Genomic DNA, 21,621 nt, shown 5'->3' with positions numbered 1-21,621 from the left:
ACATGGCGCTGCAATAAGGGACTGTCACTTCAAATAAGGGACACTTGACATCTATGTTGATGGGTATAATCTGACCAAAGTTCTGAAAAATTCAATTTAGAATGGCTTAGTTGGTAGCTCAAAGTTTTTTCTGTGAAGTGCAGGGATCCTATTTTTGAGATGGTTGTTTGTATGTTCCACCAGCTTTTTGCTCTTGCTAGCTTAGATTCTAACAAACATTTAATGAGAATGCAGAGGACTGCCCTTCACTGGTTTGGTGAAAATCTATTGTGTATATATAAAATTATGCTGTTTTAAAGACCTTAATATGCTACAGTGTGCAATGGGTTAAATATAAAATTTCTCTTCCACCAATAGAATGAGTCTTCTTAGAGCCGCATTCCCCAGCTAAGTAACCTCCAGTTCTTGGCTGAGACTTACAAGAGTTGTAGTCCACCAACATTTGGTTGGGAAAGGCTGTATTGGCAGAAAGAAACATTCAGATCCAATCCAATCCATTTAGCACCAAAGGGTGCAATCCTAATCCCTGGCCAGGAGTGGCAGGGCTTGATAGAGTGGCATAGTCAGCACCACATCGGCAACCCTGGCATTCTGAGGACAAGAAAAATGCCCCTTCTATGTGCCAGCTCCCATCATGATATGATGGCAGGCAGCAGGGACTACACGGGACACAGAGAGTCCCACCCCTCTCTTTCTGACCTCAAAATGTCTTTCTTCTGGGATTTCCACTGACTGCCATCAGAGGGGCTGCTGCTGGATACAGTTTCTATCTGCCCACCATTTGAGTGAATGTTTTGGGAGCTCCTCACTGGCAGAACAACCCCACTCCTTCCAGCATGGTGGATCAGGAGCTTGGATAGTTCTGTAGATGGTGTGGAAGTGTAGAGGGACATCTTAATTAAAAACAACATTCTTTTCCAATGCAAGAATGATTTTGTAAGTGCCGTTAAATCCAAGGGTTGTTTTTTTTAGAATCCTAAAATAAATACTTCAGTAATTTGATTTCTCACATTAAATAAAAATATATTTAAAACATCGTCTTAAATGTTTTGCATAAGCACATTTTAAAAACATCATTACAGAGAAAAATCCTGATCGTCTCAGTGTCTCCTAGCAAACTCATCAATCATTTTAATAGAGTTCACTTATTTTCCTTCCACAATGCTAACTAACATGGAGTCTATAAATTTTAAGGGATTTGTGCTTGTAGTAATCTCCTGGATGTGTGCTTGCATTTATATGAGTATGAGGCACTCAAGGAATAGTCTTCTGCTTATCACCCCTGGTTCGCAGTAAAACAAACACCCAGGCATTTCAGCCCTAAAACCACATACTAGAGGTTTGCACGGGCTTCAGTGGGCTTGTATTGGTATCAATATGTGTTTTTTTAAAAAATAAAAATTAAATAGAATTAAATTAAATTAAAAATCTGATCTGTCTGAATACCTTCAGCAGAAATAGATCGAATTTGTAGATATAGGAGTGCCTGTAGGATTAATTAAATCTTTAGGGGCTTTTGTGGGGAAACTAGAATAGCTTTTCTTTCCTCAATAATCCATTTTAATGCAACATATTTATTAAACCAACTAGTTTCATATTTTTAAGACAGAGTGCTTATTCTTGACCTAAAGCTCATATACAGCCGTACCTCGGCACCTGAACAATTGAAAACCGGAAGTGAGTGTTCCGGTTTTCGAAAGTTCATTTGGAAGCTGAACGTCCGATGGGGCTTCCGCAACTTCCGATCGGCTGCAGGAGCTTCCTGCAGCCAATCAGAAGCCGTGCTTTGGAAGTCAAATGTTTCAGAAGTCGAACGGACTTCCGGAATGGATTCTGTTTGACTTTCAAGGTACGACTGTACATGTATCACTATGCACATATCAGTACATCTTGGGTACAGAAATTGGCAGGATTTCAGCCTGATCCGAAGTATGTTGTGCTCTGGTCTCCCCGGCCCAATGGGACTTATTTTATAGTAAATGCATTTTGAATTGAAGGCTTTCTCCGACACTATAAAAGCATGAGCGACCTGAGTCTATGACAAACAGGTCTTGTTAGAGACCGCTTTTTGCATTTTCTCTTTTCATGAGTTCAAAGTGGACGGGTGTGCGTTGACTTCTGATGGAGTGCATCTCTTTTTCTTTGCTTTTGAAATACAGATCAGCGCATAACCACTCATGAGAAAAAAACGCTAAGAGAAGGTAACTAAATTGTCAATTCAGGCCAAATGAATCAAAGTTATTGTCAGTAAAGAAGACTTGGGTGAATAATCGTCTGAGCATATCACAAGGTGCTTGATTACTTCCATTCAGCTGGGATTGCCTCATTCAGGCCTGCTATTCAGACCAATAAACTCCCAGCTTTGGAATGCGTCTGATATGATAAACAGTTAAACACCTTTATATGTGAGACCTCTTTTAATGATGTGGCTGGTTATAGAGGTTCCAGGAGACAAACATTTCTGAATTGCAATAATGCTTCATCTAATATTCAATTACCTATATGTCTTTCATGTGTTCCCTTTGGTGTGGCATCTAACTCAAATAGATTGCTCATTGTCCCCTAAATAAATTATGTGCTGCTCAGACTGCCCTACATGAGCGGTGTGTTTATTTAGCAGCACAGACTGCTTGGAAGATATTCAACGTCTATGTTTTGGCCTCTTGTCTCACTCATTACCTTGAAAAGTAATTCTGCAAATATCTTGCTGTGGGTTTTATTTATTTATAAACAGCTCAAAATTTCAATTTTGGGGCATGCAGCAGTAAAAAAAACACCACCACCAGATGCACCGGCTAGGAGGTAGCGCAACCGCCCCCACTGAAATTGAGCAGCTAGCAATAGATAAGAAAAATTGTGCCATGCTTTGCCTTGACTGCTTATTGAGGAAAGGAGCACAATAAATTGGGCCGCAGACAACCAATCACCATGGGATTTAGCTGTGCTCGCAGAAGACAGTTGCTGAGCTATGTCTGAGGAATTTAACACATTTTCCTATTTCGCTTTATTTATTTATTTTAAAAAATGCAAGATGGGTGCAGATGGGAGAGATGAAGCAAAGACAGGCTAATATGAAAAGATGTGTTTTCTTCAGAATACCAAGGCTGCAGTGCCAGGTGAGTTGGCCAGCTCAGATTCCAGAGCCGTCAATAGAAAAATGTAGAGGCTGTGCTCATTTGTTGGGAGCTCTCCGGGAAAGCCAATTGGCTAGATGGGCAAGAAAGTGATGAGGGCTGCCTTTGATCATCACCATTAGCATGTCAGTTGACATCTGTTTAGGGATGCTTGAGGAATTAGTCCTTTTGCAGATTAAAGAATGAACAGATTTGACCCACACCTCCTGGGCAAATAGAAGCATAGATATCCATCATATTTCACACTTTCCTGAATGTTGCAGTGTAGTTCTTGGCTCAAAATATATACCAAAATGAATCTTTAAACTGCCTTAAACCTATGCAGAGGTTGATTTCACAAATGGCCCAGAAATGGAGCTGTGTCCATACTGTCATTGTTACGATTAACATTTATCATTCACTTGCTGCAAAATGTCTCAAAGTAAGCCACAATGACAAAAGCATGCACGGTACAAAATTTAAAATATATTTTTAAAAATAATAACAGAACATTAATTAACTAAAAGTTCTTACATTGCCGTAACATAAAAAGGATGAATCCTATTCCACCCAACTAATGATGAACACCAATACAGACTTGGGTATAGTTTGGCCATATGGCCCAGTTAAGATCTAAAATGATTGAGAGAACAGGAAAATTTCTGCTTGGTGCCTAAAAGTTGGTAATGATGGTACTAACCATATCTGTTTGGGAGAGCAGTCAGGGATGCTCTGAATGAATCGGAATGATTTTGAGAATGAAGTCTCAAAAGGAGGTGGGGAAATCCATTTTTACATTTAGGAAAAGGAAGGTTGATAAGTCAGTGCAATATTAAATTTCCTAGGCTGTTGAGTAGGCAACTTTGTCCATTGAGTGTGCCACAAAATATATGTGTGCAGGGTGGGGGTAATAGGTCAGAATTTATAAATACAACTAAATGGAAATATTCATATCATGTCTGGGCTACAGAGAGCAAGCTAAACTCAAATATTAAATGCAGAACATGAGATGGTTCAGCAAATAACTCAGATCACTAAGCAAAATCAGGACATAACAACCATGAATGTTTTGTTTGTTTAAAATTTACAGCTGACCTTTCAACAAGTGTTCTAAATTCGATTTTAAAAAATGAAGATTAGTCTGAGCAGAAGCAGTTAAAACAAACTGAGAAAAGGGAAAGGAAAAATATGTATACGCTTGGCAGAATACCATGCTGTTGTAGCTGAGAATGGAGTTAGGCAGAAAGGAAAAGGCCCACTTGTAACCTTATTTATGTCAATACAGTAGTACCTCTAGTTACAAACTTAATTTGTTCCGGAGGTCCATTCTTAACCTGAAACTGTTCTTAACTAGAGGCGTGCTTTCGCTAATGGGGCCTCTTGCTGTCGCTGCACCGCTGGCACATGATTTCCATTCTCATCCTGGGGCAGAGTTCTCAACTCGAGGTAACTCTTCCAGGTTAGCGGAGTTTGTAACCTGAGGCGTTTGTAACTCAAGGTACCACTGTACTGCTGCTACCTGTAAGGGTGGTGCTGAGGTCTAAACCACTAAGCCTCTTGGGCTTGCCTATTGGAAGGTTGGTGGTTTGAATCCCCATGATGGGGTGAGCTCCCATTGCTCTGTCCCAGCTCCTCCCAACCTAGCAGTTCGAAAGCACAACAGTGCCCATAGATAAATAGGTACCGCTGTGGCGGGAAGGTAAATGGTGTTTCCGTGCACTCTGACACTCGTCACAGTGTTCCGTTGGGCCAGAAGTGGTTTAGTCATGCTGGCCACATGACCTGGAAAGCTGTCTGTGGACAAACGCCGGCTCCCTTGGTCTGAAATGAGATGAGCGCCGCACCCCATAATCGCCTTTGACTGGACTAAGCCATCCAGGGTCCTTTACCTTTTATATTCTACTGCTACCTATGGCACAAGACTTCTGAACCTGTACAGAGTTTCTTCATTAAACATGTGCAGGGAGTGCCTCCCCTTTGTGAAGACTGCCCTGCCAGGTTGAGGAATTTGGTGTCTACTTGCTTATGGCAGCAGTGATCTGAGTGATGGCTCAGGTAGCCATTTAACTGAGGACAAGGAGTTTGGGTTTTGCTCTGGGCTGTTAATTACTTACACAGTGCAATCTTACAAAATGCACCCTGGAAAATTTAACCAGATACTTTTATGATCCTCTTCTGTTTTTTAAAAAATGTTTTTATTGATTTTCCAATATCTTTCCAATAGCAGCCTCATTATGATAATACCAATTTTATCCAATTAATACCATTATTAATGCAAATTATTCAAATATCAAATTATAAAATTTAATTAAAGTGGCCTCCTCGTGTGCTAGATTTGATGGCTTCATTCTTCTACATTTTTCCGAGTTTCAAAATTTTAATAATTTCCATTACATTCCATCTCTTATTTAACAACTACAGTCTTGTGATTTCTATTCGCGTTGGTATATTTGGTAATATATAAAGTTTCAAGTGAAGAACTGTTTCAACAGTTGCAGGAATGAAGGATACACTAAAAAGGATATACCAAGAGCTCTGGCCACAAGTTTCAATATAAGGAATAATTCCTACTTGAGAGTTGAAAAGAAAAATGTGTATATTCTGGTAAGAATAACAGTTTTAAACTAATAGTAAATTTAAACACAATGTGTAAGTGCGACAGGATACAACACCATATATAGATCGGAAAATATCGTGAAAAAAACTGTCACACGCAGAAAAGAATAAGTGATGCAAACTTTCTGCAGGACTTCTTTCCTAGCTTCATGGTCTCAGATTCTGGCAAATGGCCAGAAAGACAACTTTCTGATTGGGCCCGTAAAATTATGGGTGGGTCCAGGCAGCACTGTCAGATTGGATCAGTAATGAACCCAAATAATTGAGACTATCCTAGGCAAAAAGGTCTTGCTGAGCTTAGTATCATATAATTGCAAAGCTGGAGGGAACTCTGAGGGACACCTCTCCAATCCCCTGCAATGCTGAAATATGCAGGTGGCCCATATGGGAATCAAACCTGCGACCTTGGCGTTATCAGCATCACACTCTAATCAACTGAGCTTGATTTTGAGATACTTTCTCCTCAGGCAGACACAGAGTGGCAGCCTGCAAAAGATCCCCATAAAATTGCTGAGAAGTTCCTATGGATCTCCCAAACATATTTCACAGTGGCATTGTAATATTTGGATGGTAACATGGTGGTTGCTCAATATTAATGCTAACATGACAACCGGAGAAGTACAACAGGACTAGCAACATCACAACCTATTCACAACTCTGAAGGAGAGTGCTCCTCTTTCAGATTCCTTCTAGTCGGCTGTGTCCTTCTCTGGGATAATACAAGGAGCTCAAAGCAAGGCTTTCCATTTTCCTTTTCTAATACAGTACTCAACATTTCTTGGGTACTGAGCATGCTCAGTTTTGTGCTGTTCTTTTTGGAGGGTGGATGGGAATGTGCCCTAGGGTCCCCCTTGCTTTTTGTGCTTCTAATCTGGTTTCCCTGTGCATGCCAATGCCTCTCTTCTTTCTCAGTGACCCCATCATGACTCCATCTCTATCAGAACTCACTACAGAGGTACCTCAGGTTAAGTACTTAATTCGTTTCAGAGGTCCGTACTTAACCTGAAACTGTTCTTAACCTGAAGCACCACTTTAGCTAATGGGGCCTCCTGCTCCTGCTGCACTGCCGGAGCACAATTTCTGTTCTCATTCTGAAGCAAAGTTCTTAACCTGAAGCACTATTTCTGGGTTAGCAGAGTCTGTAACCTGAGGCGTATGTAACCTGAGGTACCACTGTATTAGAACTCACTATTAGAGTGATTGTTAAGTGCTTTCTTAGACTGAACTATTTTGTGTGGGATCAAATTGCCTTGTTCTGCTTCTAGCCACAAAGCTCTTATTCTCCATTGCTCTAGATGACAAAAAATAAAGAAGTTGGGACAAAGTGTTGGTGGCAATGGACACTGGAACTGGACTCTGCTAAGAACTCTCCACTAATAGCCAAAGCATGAGACTAAAACCAGTGCAATAAATGAGTTTCTTGTAAACTCCAGAGCTAAAGGCATAACAAGCATCACTCAGATGTCTATCTGGAAGGTGATTTTTATGCTATATACCAATTTCCAATTACAGATATGTAGCCGTGTTGGTCTGCCATAGTCAAAAGACTAGTCTGAAGAAGTGTGCATGCACACGAAAGCTCATACCAAGAACTAACTTAGTTGGTCTTTAAGGTGCTACTGGAAGGAATTTTTTTTGTTTTGACCAATTTCCAAATGACACATATTGTAAGCCATATGCCCAGCTTTATATAGCATGAGGAGTGGCCCCTGAGAAAGTACTTTCTCAACAATGAAAATGTTTGCTACATTCCTTTGAAGGGTTGCTACACCACAGAGTTGGCTTCAGGGATTTTTCATTATATATTTCATGTACAGTGCAATGTTTTCCTCCAGTTTCAGCGGAATGTAGAGAAAAATAAAACAAAGGGCTGAGACTTTAATTTGCTAGGAGATCTTTATTCTGAAGGGTTTACTCTCAGATTTCAGCTTGCAAGTTAGCTTCACTTTAGAAGAAAAGGAAAGGCATCTGAGAAAATATAATTGCTTCCTATCCAGTGGCTTACTTCTGAGTCATCTCTTTAAAAATTTGGTTGGTTGGCTTGCAGGTCAGGACTGTTTATGGAAAGCAGATTGAACATTTCGTAGCAATCCCCATTTGCCTTTGACTTTCGCACGAATTTCTGGAGTCACCACCTAGTGGAACACACAATATGCAATCCATGCTGAGTTTTATTAATAAGAATAGTAACTGCATATGATAAAGGTCTTAGACATGGTAGGAAATCATATATTGGCATGTTTAAATATTTGTTTTATGTATTTATATATCACTTAATACTCAAATGATCTCTAAACAATTTAGAAGATACAGCATATCAATATTATATACCAAACAATGAAACTGAGGAACTAAAATATAATGCAATGCAATGCAACATTAAAGAACACTACAATGCAATTCAATAAAATATCTCAAGAAACAAAAGCAGCAGCAGCACATCTTTAGAGTCAAGAATTCCTTCCCTCTCCAGCCTCCCTCTTGTCAAAAGCATCCTGACTCACAAAATATTACACCTCATGCTCAATTTATGCCTTACTAATCATAACATATTTATTACCCATTCAATATCACCCACCCCGTTCTATTCCTGCATCCCACACATGTCCACCAATATACACAAATGCACCACCAGCCCAATCATTCCAATATCTCAGTCCATCATTGACTACTACCACCAGTCACACATTCCAGGCAACAACAATGTACTGCGAAAACCAAGGAGACAATGAGACCATTTATTGATGGAACTGTGTTAATAACAATACCAATTGTCATCCACCAAGTCACATAGATGCATTCTTCCTGACAGCAATCTGGCTACTGCCTAGGTTGCTATTTCGTACTCAAGGACAGGTAGAACTGCACATTTCTTTAGAGTCAGGAATCCTCCCTGGTAGTACTTTCTCTCAACCAGGAATGCCTTCAAACAATTCAACAGCCCATTGAATTCATTTCCTCCTTGATTCTCGTAACTATTTTTGGTATGCTTTTGAATGGAGCATAGCCATACAGATATACAGATTTTTGACCCATCTTTTGACCCATTGTATTTACACAAAACCAAAAAAAGAACTGCAGAAGGAAAACACAATAAAAATGTTGTGCTGAAAATTTACATTTGCCGCCTTTTGTTTACAGGTATCTGTGTGCCTGCCCTGTCAGTATTTAATCAGTATTACAGTTTTTTTCATGATATTTTCCCATATATGGCATTGCATCCTTCATTCCTGCAACTGTTAATCGGTATTACAGAATTGACAAATCAGAAGGTGGGGACAAATGCAAAAGGGAATGGCTACAGATATGAATAGGGAAGACAAATCTTGCTCCACATATACAGATTCAAGTGTGTGCAGAACTAATGCTGAAATGTGGGCGGGAAAAGCCAGAATGTCAATAGATGAAGCTTTCCCCCATAAATGTATTCATATTTGAAAAGGCTTGAAAATGCTTAACATGCAGAATCCCTGCCTGCCACACACAGCTATTAAAAGACACAATACTGCAAATAGCACCCAGTGTTAACCCTAACCCATGCAAAGAAATCGTGCTTCTTGAGTTGTAAACCACTTATGTGATGGTAGGTACTTCATCAGTTGATCTTAGGGTGACGTGTCTATATTCAGGGCAAGACCAGACATTTTTGCTTCAGATGGCTGGAGCAGTCAAAAGAGTTTGAAGATTTGCAGCAACCAAAGTTCAGATACCCCTGCTTTGATAAAGTCAGGATTGAATTGTTAAAAAGTAGGCAGAATATTCTAAGAGCCTTTGTTGTGGTTATTTATTATTTACACTTCATAATAACTGCAGCAACCTTTATCTGTACAGGCCAAGCAAAAAGGATTTGCGCTGCATCAAAGTCTTCTGTTTTCCTCTGAAGCTGGGAAAGTAACGAATTTCCTCTCCCACTGCATTGCTACTATGATCAACCAGTCACAGAGCGCATAGTGAGGCTTCAGTGCTCACTTAACATCCATCCAATTGAATTGCTGCTGTATACCAGGATCAAGAGGGTAATGAGTGAGATAGTAGCATGGTCAGTGTGGTACAAAAACACTGGCAGGAGTGCTAGATTGCCTCCACTAGTGCTTTTGCACTATGCTGACCTTGCACCTCCCAGTCTGCAGGAGCAACTCAGCCAGAGGTATGTCAAGCGAGCAGTGCAGCCCAACTGCACCATCTACTAATGTAGCCAACTTAGCCTGCCCTGCCCAACTGAATTTTCCAAAAAAATGGAAAGGAAAGAAGAACTTAACAATGCAAGAGAGTAGATAACAATGCTGGAATGCACTTCACAATTTTAATATTTCCCATACTATCCAATCACAGAGATACTAACATGCTGAATTTCTCAATTATTTTCTCTGGGTAACAGTCACCCCTCTATCAGGGAAGGTGAAGAAGGGGAGGGAACTTCAAAATGACTCAGTATATATCTTGAAGATGAACCAAGCAGGACAAGGGATTTCCTGAGTAATTTTGAAGCCTTGGGGGAGGGGTGCAACTCTAAACTTATCTGAAGGACTTATCAATCACAGTTGTGACTTCATTCAGTTGTGCAAACCACTGAAAGGTGGAAGCAGGCTCATACCTCACAAAACACTTGTTTTGAATTTTGCTTGCATATTTTGCTCAACAATGTTCATTCTAAAGAGGTCTAGGAACTGTTCTTTTTTTATAAGTGAAAGCTCAGAATCTAGGTCCACTGGTGAACATAGAGATATATAAAATCAATAAGTTACTCTGTACAGAATGGGATTTTTAAAAAAAGCAACAAAGAGGAGGAGGAAACTGACATCATGCTTTGCCTGGGGGGAGGGGTAAGATTGCAGCTTCAGGGTTTTTAAATCAAATAATGTGGTGAATGTTCTAGCTGCAATAACAGCTGGGCAATAAAAATAAGGAATCTATTCAATATGTTTTGACGTTTGAAAAAGGATGAATAAGAACCAGAAAAATATTGTTTCTGCTAAACAAAACACACACTTTATTTCAGACTTCTGTTTTGAAATCTAGGAATTTACAAAATGGCTTAAATAACTCCCTCTTCACAATCTGCTATTTAAAAAACACACAGTATACTTCAATTTATTCCAAATGAAATAGCTTCTGTTTTGATGCAACATTGCTCATTGCTATTTCATTTGAGGAATGGCATTTCAAGTTCCTCTTCCTTTGTCTGCAGCTGAGAAATTCTGTAGACTATGCCTTCCTACTAACATCCATCAGGATATAATTGACTGGGCTATTTTTCTTTTCTTTTTTTAAGCCACACATTACTGGACATGTATGTTTGCTCCACAGATGCAGGGAGGACTAGTCTTTATCCCTAATCCTGCATTTACAGGTGCTACTTTAGTTGTTATTCCCTAAAGGAAATTCATGCTGTACTTGCTAAGAGGTTGCAGATAATATTTCCTTTTACTTTGCAGCCTCCTTCATATCTCCATTCCTAAGCCTACCCTACTGCTGGAATGAGAGTGGGTGAGAAAGACAAATAAGTTAGACTACTGTCTTCTAGGCATTCTCCTGTGCCTGCAAGATGTGCAGTACTAGACAAGAATTCAGCAGAAGCTTGGAGATTTTGATTTTCTTGCCCTATGGTAACCCTTGCTATAGAAATGGACAGTGCTTCTGTCCCCTCACTCAGTCCCCACTGAAGACGCACATATTCCAGTTAGTTACTGACAAAGATATGCACCGCTTCCCTGAGGAATTTTAGTTTAAAATATTGAACTTTTCTCAGTGTTTCTTAGATATTTAGCCTGAAGGACTACCTCCAATTTTGCTTGTATTGCACTTTAGATAACACTCTGTGGTCAGCTGCCCACAAGTCTTCCACATGCACCTGTGCTACTGTGACCACAGAGCATCTCAAATTGTTAAGAGCGGGGGACATACTGCACAAAATGTGTCCATTAGGGAAGCTCTCATGTTAAGAGACACATTGAATTGTCTATTAGGGCCCCTATTCTGTACACCATGGGTAGGCAAACTAAGGCCCAGGGGCCAGATCCATCCCAATCGCCTTCTAAATCCGGCCCACAGATGGTCTGGGAATCAGTGTGTTTTTACATGAGTAGAATGTGTCCTTTTATTTAAAATGCATCTCTGGGGCATAGGAATTCATTCATTTCCCCCCAAAAAATATAGCCGGGCCCCCCACAAGGTCTGAGGGACAGTGGACCTGCCCCCTGCTGAAAAGAATTGCTGACCCCTGCTATATACAAGCAATTTCTACCATAAAGAAACAAACAAAAAGCAACACATACGTTCAAATTGATTTGAGATGTCAGTTCTGAAACCATGCCCAGTGGATTCATTGTGCTGAAAGCTGCAATCCTATTCATGCATACTGAAGCCCTGTTGAACTCAGAGGAAGTGGCTTTTGACTAAGCATATGTGCTGACAGTCTTGCTGCACCCTAAGGACTTAACTTTGTGTGTGGCTTGAGCTTTCCTAGACCAATAAAAGGGAGGGCACTCTGTTCCATGAAAATCTATGCCACAATAATATAGTAGTATTTATGGTGCTGCCAGAAGACACCACGATGTGTGCGTGTCGGTGTCAGTCAAACTCTCCAACATATTGACCTCCAAAACTGGGACACTTGTCTTCCTGACCCTGCTTCTGTGTGAGTCATGTGACTCGTGCGAGATCACTGAGCCCCAAAACGTGCATTTTGGGGGTCTGTTTTTCAGAGCACGGCATCCAAAACCAGGATGTCCCAATTTAATCGGGACAGTTGTGGGGTATGGTGTGTAGGAACTGCAAGGGGGTGGGGAGGAGATGGCTGCAACCTCATCTATACCTCTCTTGTCATAGGGGGAGCAATAGGATTGTCTCAGATGTGATCTAGATAGGAGCACAAAAATGGGTATCAAAAGTGTTTGGTGGCTGATTTTTCTTGGACCACAATCAACCGTTTAAAGAACACCTTATTTTCCTTTTCTCCTACATGGTCCTCACAAAAGAGTCAGCTAGCTACAATAAAGCACAGGATCTGATTGTTACAAACAATTCACTAATAACTGTTGACAAAGCATGGTTTGAGACTGATGGGGCTGGGGCAGTATCTAGCACTGGTTAATTCAACCAGCAAAATAACCTACTGAGAAACATATCCTATCTAATATTTTATTATTGCCTTTGTATGCATGGTATGACGTCAGTGGAAAAGTACAAGCAGGAAGGAGTAGATAGATTGTACCTTACAAATTTCGCTCCATGGGCCTGGACCATGCTCGTTGACAGCCCGGACTTTGAAGAGATATTCTGTATTAGGTGTCAGATTATGTATTTCCAGATTCTGTTGGGCGATCCCAGTTAGCACTCCTACAAGTTGTGGCTGAATTAAATTCTCAGCTGCCTCTTCATCAACTACTTCATAATAAGCAACCTCAAAGCTATCTACTTCTTCTGTAGGACATGTCCAGTAAATCTACATACAAAAAGATAACACTGAACATATTTTCATGTTGCATTTAATGAGCTAATACCATTAGTTTCACAGAGTTTGAATTTTTTAGCAAAAGAATTAAATTTTCCATTAAAATATGTCAATGATATATATATAGCGAACTTCTCCTACCATACCAGTATTTTGGATCACGTAGCAACATCTCAATGCTTCCTATTTGTAACCTTTAAATCTAATAACCTTACAAGGAGGGCACAGGGACACTCCACATTAACTAAGACCTTTCAAACCCGCTCCCCATTTTCAACATTCCAATTTTGCCACCTTCAGATGGGGTGGCAAAATGGGAGGTGGAATCCACAAATACACTCATCAGCTCACCACCATCAAGTCCATATGTTTCTCTCATGAGATTTCTAAAAATAGCTTTAGCCTTCTTCTGTGCCTGTAAAATGTGCACATAATTCATCAATGAAGAGGGAAATGTGCACATTTTCCAGTCAATAGGCATAATCCCCTATAAGCCCGGGATAATGTCTTTATGTTGACTGCATTTTTTGTACCTTCTCTGGCCATTATGCATAATTCCTAACAGGCTTTGGGGTGTGTGCCTATCTTGACAGAACTTTGTACATTGTCCAGTTGATTGGCAGGGTGGAGAGGTTAAAGAGAGAAAAATTGTTGGTTTGATGTGACTGATTTTTTGACTAGGTGGAGGTTGGGGTTTTGTTTATTTTTGTTTATTTGTTAATTAATGTGTCTGATTATTGCTTTTATTATTTGAGTATGTTTGGAGACAAACAGCTAATAAATAAAAAGAATGACATTGTGCATAATATCCAACTGACCTCGGGGAATGTGTCTATCTGAACTGCATTTTGTACATCCTCCAGGCAAATAAGCACATTCTCTGATTAGTATACATAGTCCCCAATTAATAGCAATAACAATAACAATAATTTATTACCTATACCCTGCCCATCTGGCTGTGTTTCCCCAGCAATTCTTGGCGGCTCCCAACCGAATATTAAAAACACAACACAGCCTTAAACATTAAAAACTTCCCTAAAAAGGGCTGCCTTCAGGTGCCCAAGAAACATGATCCCTCTACCTCTAGTTCAGAAGTCTGTAATCTGCAGCCACCAAGCTGCTTCTGGTCCACAGCCTAATCTTACGGGGCTCACAACATTCCCTCCCAGCAGAGCAACAGGAAGAACAGATGGAGCTCCAAGGATAAAAACTTCCTTTCCCCCACCCTCTGCTGTTCTCCATTCAGCTGAGAAGCACAAGGGAGGAAATCACAGGGAGAGGAAAGCAGGTCTGACAAAGAAAATCCCCCAATTAAACAAGTACAGTGGTACTTCAGGTTAAGAACTTAATTCATTCTGGAGGTTCGTTCTTAACCTGAAGTACCACTTTAGCTAATGGGGCCTCTTGCTGCCACCGTGAGATTTCTGTTTTCATCCTGAAGCAAAGTTCTTAACCCAAGGTACTGTTTCTGGGTTAGCGGAGTCTGTAACCTGAAGCGTCTGTAACCTGAAGCATCTGTAACCTGAGGTACCTCTTTACTTTCTCAACACAGGAAAAGTTGGGGACCACTGCACTGGGCAACATCCACTGGCTTGGGAGCCTCCTGTTCTCAGATGCAGCAATCACATTTTCAAGCAAATACCTGAACAAAACATCTGTACATCTTTTCCATACTGAGAACTTTCTCAGAAAGGGGTGTCAGGGCACAGGTGATTTGTAGAAACAGGTATTTTTGGTCCCCCCCCCCCCCGCTCCTGCCAGTTTTGCCTGAAAAACCCACTGTTTTCGACTGAATCAGAACAAATGTCAGTCCTCAATGATGTTTGTTATGATTCAGCAGTAATCAGCAGGTTTCCCCCAGGGAAACTGGCAGGGTGGCAACAACAAACCACTCAGACCCGTGCCTAGAAATCACAGGCCTGTGCCTAAAAATAATGGCACAAATGGAAGTTGGGATGAGCCCTCGGCCTACAAATACTCTCTGTGCATGTACAATGTGTAAGAAACATTATGTAAAAAAATCTTACCTTAGCAAGAGTTGGAAATACAAGTGTTTGGTAGACAATAACAATGCCAGGAACAGTGGTAGATTGGGCTTCTCCATGTAATTCTGGATTGTAGTAGATACCTTGGTTTTGAAATCTCCTATCGCTTCTTGAAGTATCTGATGCTGCATCCCAAATTGCATACATACCATTATCTTTCAAGTTAGGAGGTAAGGATTTGGGTCTTAGATACATGTCGTTCATTATGTCTTGATCTAATGAAGTAAATGATGCTAAAGACTGACTACGATCCATTCCTAATGGATTTGGGACGTGCGCACTGGAAACATCCCTTGGAATCATTATGTCAGAACTGCAAGGATAAGGAAATTTGCTGGTTTTATCATACACTTTCTTTGAAAGTGCTGGGAAAATGGTTTGTAACTTTTGTGCAAGTTCCTCAAAGTTGACTTTAAGGTGCTTAATAGGGTCTTCCCTGAGAAGTGGGCTAGGCTGATAAATATTAGCAATTGCATCTTCTATTTCAACTACTAGCCCATACGCAGACTGCAGAAATGCAAGCTGGCTTTGTTCCTTTAGAGCTTCCTTAGAATACTGCATAAGGCTGTCCATCTGATCAATTCTCTTGCTTGTGTATTCGGCAAACTCATAAAGTGCCTTCTGTTTTTGAATCTCAAGGTTTTCTACTGCCTCCATCAGCTCTTTCTCCCGTTGTTGAAGGATGCTCTGTAACCTCATGAAACCGTTCCTGATCTCCCTCCTTTTTGTTTCTTTATAGGACTTAAAATTGTTTTTTAATACAAGGACTTCCATTAGATCATTATCAATTATAAATCGTACTGAAACACACAAAAACAATCATTATATCACAAAAATAATCATGATATCACTGTCCATCTACTCATTCACAAAATATAGTAAAAGTTAAAAGTGAGATAGGGTTTAATATAGGTTGACTACATTTGGCGCACTCTGTATTGGAAACAGAAGCTTCACTTTAGTTCAGTTCAAATGGTACGTTGGAGTCACATTAACCCAATGTAAACTGGATTTGAATGTACAGCATTGTGGGAACAATTCCTCAAAGTAAATAAAAAAAAATTGGAAAACAATGAACAGATTTCCCACAGTGTTTTTAAATGTGAAGAGAGCCACCAGAGGGTGGTGGAACAGAGCTATGGGTGCTATTAATGCTCTTCTTTGGTGTTTTCCCCATATATAAACACTCTCTGTTGAAACAGCATTAGTCCTGTGCGTCAACACATACATTGGTCATATTCACACCATATATTTAAAGAATCCTGGAAGCTGTAGTTTAAGGGTGCTGGGAATTGTAGCTCTGTGAGGAGTGAACTACAGTCCCCAGGATCCTTTGTGGGAAAGTTAAATGATGACTGTTAAATTGGCAGAAATGTGCTATAAATGCACGGGATGGATGTGACCATGCTTGTGTGCTTAACCTCAAAGAACAAACAGCAGCTCAGGAGTGATTACATAATGCAGAAATCATGGGGAGGGTTAGCACACTTCCAGCATTGCCCCAATATGACCCCTGCAGCTACATTTACAATTTCAGAAAGGCCTTGATGACCCGTCTACATGCGATACTATTAAAGTACATTCAAAGGGAGGGCTTTCCCCTTCCCTGAAAGAATTCTGGTCACTGTGGTTTGCTAAGGTGTTGCTGGGACATGTAAATCAGTGTGAGCTAAACTACAGTAACCAAAAACCTTTGAAGGAAACAAATGTCTTTTAAAGGTATAGTGTGTGCATGCATCCATAGATGTCCCTACATTATGTCTATTTCACTCCTGTTTCAGTGGTTTTCAGATAAAATGTACATACAAACCTAAGATTTTACACATTGTGGGTGCCATTGCACCGGTGTGCTTATAATTGCACTTTGAGATTCATCAAAGCCTATATTACAGTAACAAATCAAGCAGAAGGAAAGTAGTTAAATACAAACAGGAACCTTTTTTAAACTTTGCAATAGAACCGAATAATGCAGCAGACAGTTTTGAACATGCTAGTGGCAAAGGAACTGTGTCATGATCCATGTGGTGGGCATCAGCGCAGTATTCACAAAGCAGTTCATGGTCATCAAGACAGTATTTTGAGATCATTGAATCACCATGGATCAAACAGTTTCTTTCTTCCCAAACTTCGTCACTGATTTTGGCATAGACATGATTTTGGTACGAGATATCCTGGTGAAAGTTCCTCAGGCAAAGATTACAGTAATTCAACTGACATGTCACACATCTCTTGGTGGCCTTCCGGCGCTCATCACAAAGTTGGCAATAAATTGGTAGCCGGCTTCTGTCAAACCTCCATCGCAGAAAACCGTATCGACGCATATATTTCCTGGCCAATCTGGCTCTTAGGTAATTCATCCGCAGCTGGATTTTCTTAGCAAATGGAAGGCAGTGGGCTTTGTTGCAAATGGGGCATGTGATGATGAAGAAGTTCTCTGTGATCTCAGCCTGAAGTTGGCTCTTCATTATACACTTATCGCAAATGCAGTGATTACATGGCAGCATAAAAGGTCGGAGAAACAGCTCTTGGCACAAAGGGCAAATAAGCTGGTCAAGAAAAGCATGTCCTGATGATTCCTTATCCAGCGAAATGACAGATGAGTTGCTTATCAACTTGCGTCTGAGCATAAAAAACAACAACCAAGAAAACTTTCAGTTGTAGAGAGTGAACCCAACAACATTCATAATTACCCAACTTGTAATATGACCTTATGTTATGAGTAATGCTTGGCTGCAGTGTTCCGTTGCACCAGAAGTGGTTTAGTCATGCTGGCCACATGACCCAGAAAAACTATCTGCGGAGAAACATCGGCTCCCTCGGCCTATAAAGCGAGATGAGCGCCGCAACCCCAGAGTCGTCTGGGACTGGACTTAACTGTCAGGGGTCCTTTATCTTTACCTTTTTTACCCCTAAAATGCATCTGTGGTTTAGATTTAACTCAATCCAGAATTCCTATGTTCCTTTTTCCTCTCTGTCTCCTGTCAAATGTTTTCCCTACTTTGTGGTTTGGGGTGGCTGGTGCAGAATGGCGATCTTGTTAGCAATCTCAGTATCACCAGAAATCCTGCAATGGCAATCCTGAAGGTGCTACTGACCTTGGGAAATGTAGCTTTCCCAGGATTCCCAAGATGTTGTTTAATGTCCTAGATGGTAGGGATGAAGGCCTTACATGGAGGCCTCGCAGTAAGGTTTTCCCACTGGTCCTGCTGCTACTAGGTCTGCAAGTGAAAAGACAAGGAGGCTTGCATGGGATGAGACTCATATGAAGTTTGGAGAGATATGTAGCGTGAATCTTTCCTGTGCCACAAACTCAAAAAACCCTTAAAGTAAGGCACTCTTTCTCAGCTCTTTTGCTCATTCTGTGCTATGGGTAAATAACCCGCTGCACAGTATTTTTGCTTCAGGGTAACAAAACTAATCAAAACCCTGCTTTAGAGATGCACAGGAGAAGTGAGGAATGTTTCACCTGTGACTATCCTGCACTGAGCAGAAGATTCGACTAGGTAACATTCAAGGACCCTATATCATTCTATATGGGTAGTATTGGTCATCAGTTGGTACTTGTTGTATGAGATGGCAGCTTCAGTTGCATAGATTCCCTGTGTCTAGTCCAATGAATAGGGTCTTAGATCTAGGATGTAGATCTATTATTATTATTATTATTTAATTAATACCCCACCCATGTGTCTGGGTTTCCCCAGCCACTCTGGGCAGCTCCCAGAACATTAAAAACCGAATAAAACTTCAAACATTTAAAATTTCCATAAACAGGGCTGCCTTCAGATGTCTTCTAAAAGTCAGATAGTTGTTTATTTCCTTCACATCTGATGGGAGTTCCACAAGGCTGGTGCCACTACTGAGAAGGCCCTCTTGCCACTGACAGCACCCAACTAACCACAGGATAGGATGCCATATCTGTGTTGCCTAATACCCCATTGATTAAGGGCATGTAGAAAGCCCCTTGGTCAGTCCCCAGTGTTAAGTATAATTGATTTAATTGATGCACAAATGGAATTGTGTGTGTAATAACGAAGGTTTAAAATGGAAAGAGGCTAAATGTGTATTGCTAACATTGGGGTTTTTCCACAGTAGTTTTTCAAAGGACTCTAAGCTCCTAAATGGGTTAATGATTACTGGCTTCTAAAACAAACCATAGTTCTGTCAAACTCTTACCTTCTAAGTCTGTACCGATGCTTGTAAGGTATATAGTTGAGGTAGTTGCAGCACGTGCTTTCATAGCACTGGCAGTCATCATTCTCATCTGTGCAGCACAAGTACTTGCAGTGTGGATTATTAGCACAGGAGCAGCAGCAGCAGCGGCAATTTGGGTTCTGTGAGCATGTGCAGTGGCAGCACTGGCAGGTTTCATCTTCGCTGTGTGGACAGTAGAAGCAGTCACAGTTCCGTTCATCGCTGAATAGAAAACGCCAGCACAAGCAGCATGCGAATATGGATCTGCTGAACAAGTAACGCCGAAACCTAACTAATTCATAGCAGCACGGACAACCTGGGCAACATGGACATGTCAAGCAACAGTGACATGTTGCGCGAGGCATGACTTTTCAAGAAGATAGACTGGTTTTCTCCAGGCCCTTTTGGTCCTAGAAAGCTGTGCTTGCTTAATGATGACATCACAATGGCTTTTACCAATGAGGATGGGTGTTTCTTCACATATGAAAGTGGGTTGTCAGTTGCATCATAAAATATGTCACAATGACTAGGACAAATAATGCTTCAAATTCTTGTACTCATATGAGGCATATGGTCAAACCATACGGAAAAATCTGGAATGCAACACAGAGCATTGAGAAGTCCTGACAATGTATTTTCATGGGACAAATGCACTCATTCTATGTAGTTCCTTATGGAGTTCTTCACAGTCCCTTTGGTATCATCAACACACTGGGCTACCTCATTGCTCACTCCTAATTAAATCATTTATGAATCACCATGGCAAGGGGAATTGTTTTGTGGGGATGAATGGCTTGTTATTATTTATATCTCTCAATGCCCAGATGGCTTATAAGTGGTTTACAGAAATATAATCCAACTGCACAACATTGTTGGAACACAATATAACTAAAAATACAGAACGTTGCAACCTCATTAAAATATAACAACCATGATGTAAATGTGCAACAACATTTGCATTTATATCCCACTCTTCCTCCCCAAGGAACCCAGGGTGGCAAAACGGGAGTGAGGCAAAGGATGCAACAATACCAGTGTTGCCTTCTTCCAGAGATGTATTTGGGGAAAATGTTTGCTAGACCATCCTGGGGGCGTCACCACCACCACTGGGGACAAAATTCCTCCTTCAATAAGAACAACAAAGAGGTGAGACAAGACTCTGCCGCTTGTACCCTGAAGCACAAGTATCCCTGCTCACAACATTGCACCAAGTTTCTCTATTTGTTCTTCCCCTAAATGTCCCTTGGAAAGCGTCAGCTGGACTTTTTGGCACAGTAGAAAGTTTCATATACATTAATGTTTTGTGCTATTTACCACCCAGAAGACTACAGGGAGAAGTGAACTATTTCATTCTGAAGGCTGTATTCCTTCTGGGAGTCACATGGCCGTGGTGGTTGAGACCAGAGGCAAAATGGATGTGACTGAGTGAGGCAACGGATGTGATTCTTACCTCTGTGCAGTAGACTACATTCCAGCTATGTAGATATCAATCTTCAATCCAGCAAAACAAGAGACATAATCACCTTCCAATGTTACATTCTAGCCACATAAAATCACTTGAAGAGCACAGGGAACAGAGTCACTGAAGGTTGTGGCCAGAGGAGAGGGCTGCAATTCAGGGGGAGCCCTGAGGGCTAAATAGGGCAGCTTGGAGGGCATCATTCAGTGCCAAGGCTGCAGTCCCCCACCTCTGAACTGGTTAGTCTGTTTTGCTCTTCTTGTTGCTGCCTATGTCTTGTTGCTGCACTTCATCATTGTTGCTGTTCTAGAATCTTGTGGGGAACCCGGTGGGAGATGCTCTTAACTGTTCTGGCGAGCACTCAGGAATCTTTATTTGAATCTTCTGGTTCTGATCTCTCAGTGATCTATGGCATCATGAGGAGACCATCACTTGATATTGATATTTGGAGAGCGCTGTTGCACTCACAGCCAGCAGTACTTTAATCAATACCTTTTATAATGCAAATATGCTCCTCTTCTTTCTCCCAAAGTTATAGACATTGAGAACAATATATGATGGGATACAGCAGGGAAAAATAAGATTGCAGAAATGAAGATGGCGACATGACCTTGAAGGGAGGGCATGTTCCTTCTACACTTAGTCAGAAGTGTGGTCTACCTAGACTAAAAAAGATGTATTGGCAGTGCAGCAGTGAGTCAGCAAGCTAATAATGCTACAAACCTAAAAATCTCCCCTGCCTTG

The 21,621-nt window shown here is 40.8% G+C and overlaps 2 protein-coding genes across 2 annotated transcripts in view; both read right to left on the bottom strand.

The window, feature by feature from the left end:
- LOC310844489 (uncharacterized protein) overlaps positions 1–21,621 on the bottom strand; it is a gene marked incomplete at its 5' end in the record, with an annotated part of 301,437 nt that overhangs the window by 121,015 nt on the left and 158,801 nt on the right. The window lies entirely within an intron of this gene.
- Positions 7,607–19,862, bottom strand: TRIM42 (tripartite motif containing 42). The gene is made up of 5 exons (XM_083742096.1): positions 19,401–19,862; positions 17,164–17,846; positions 15,210–16,027; positions 12,943–13,173; positions 7,607–7,864 (listed from the first exon to the last, which is right to left on the bottom strand). Exons 1-5 carry the CDS (start codon positions 19,781–19,783, stop codon positions 7,778–7,780), a joined length of 2,202 nt encoding a protein of 733 aa, XP_083598222.1. The 5' UTR covers positions 19,784–19,862; the 3' UTR covers positions 7,607–7,777.

Source organism: Podarcis gaigeae, assembly GCF_964106915.1.
Source record: "Podarcis gaigeae genome assembly, chromosome: 5".
In the NCBI taxonomy this organism is placed as follows: Eukaryota; Metazoa; Chordata; class Lepidosauria; order Squamata; family Lacertidae; genus Podarcis; species Podarcis gaigeae.
The sequence above is the reverse complement of the archived record's forward strand: the minus strand, read 5'-3'. Positions and strand labels throughout refer to the sequence as shown.

Bases quoted from the DNA above. Each gene is read 5' to 3' on its own strand.
- TRIM42 (XM_083742096.1), bottom strand. From the start codon at position 19,783: ATGCCTCGCGCAACATGTCACTGTTGCTTGACATGTCCATGTTGCCCA. The intron at 17,847-19,400 runs GTAAGAGTTTGA...TTTTATGCTCAG, and splicing joins CATCGGTACAGACTTAGAAG to ACGCAAGTTGATAAGCAACT. The intron at 16,028-17,163 runs GTTCCTGTTTGT...TGTGTGTTTCAG, and splicing joins TATTGCAAAGTTTAAAAAAG to TACGATTTATAATTGATAAT.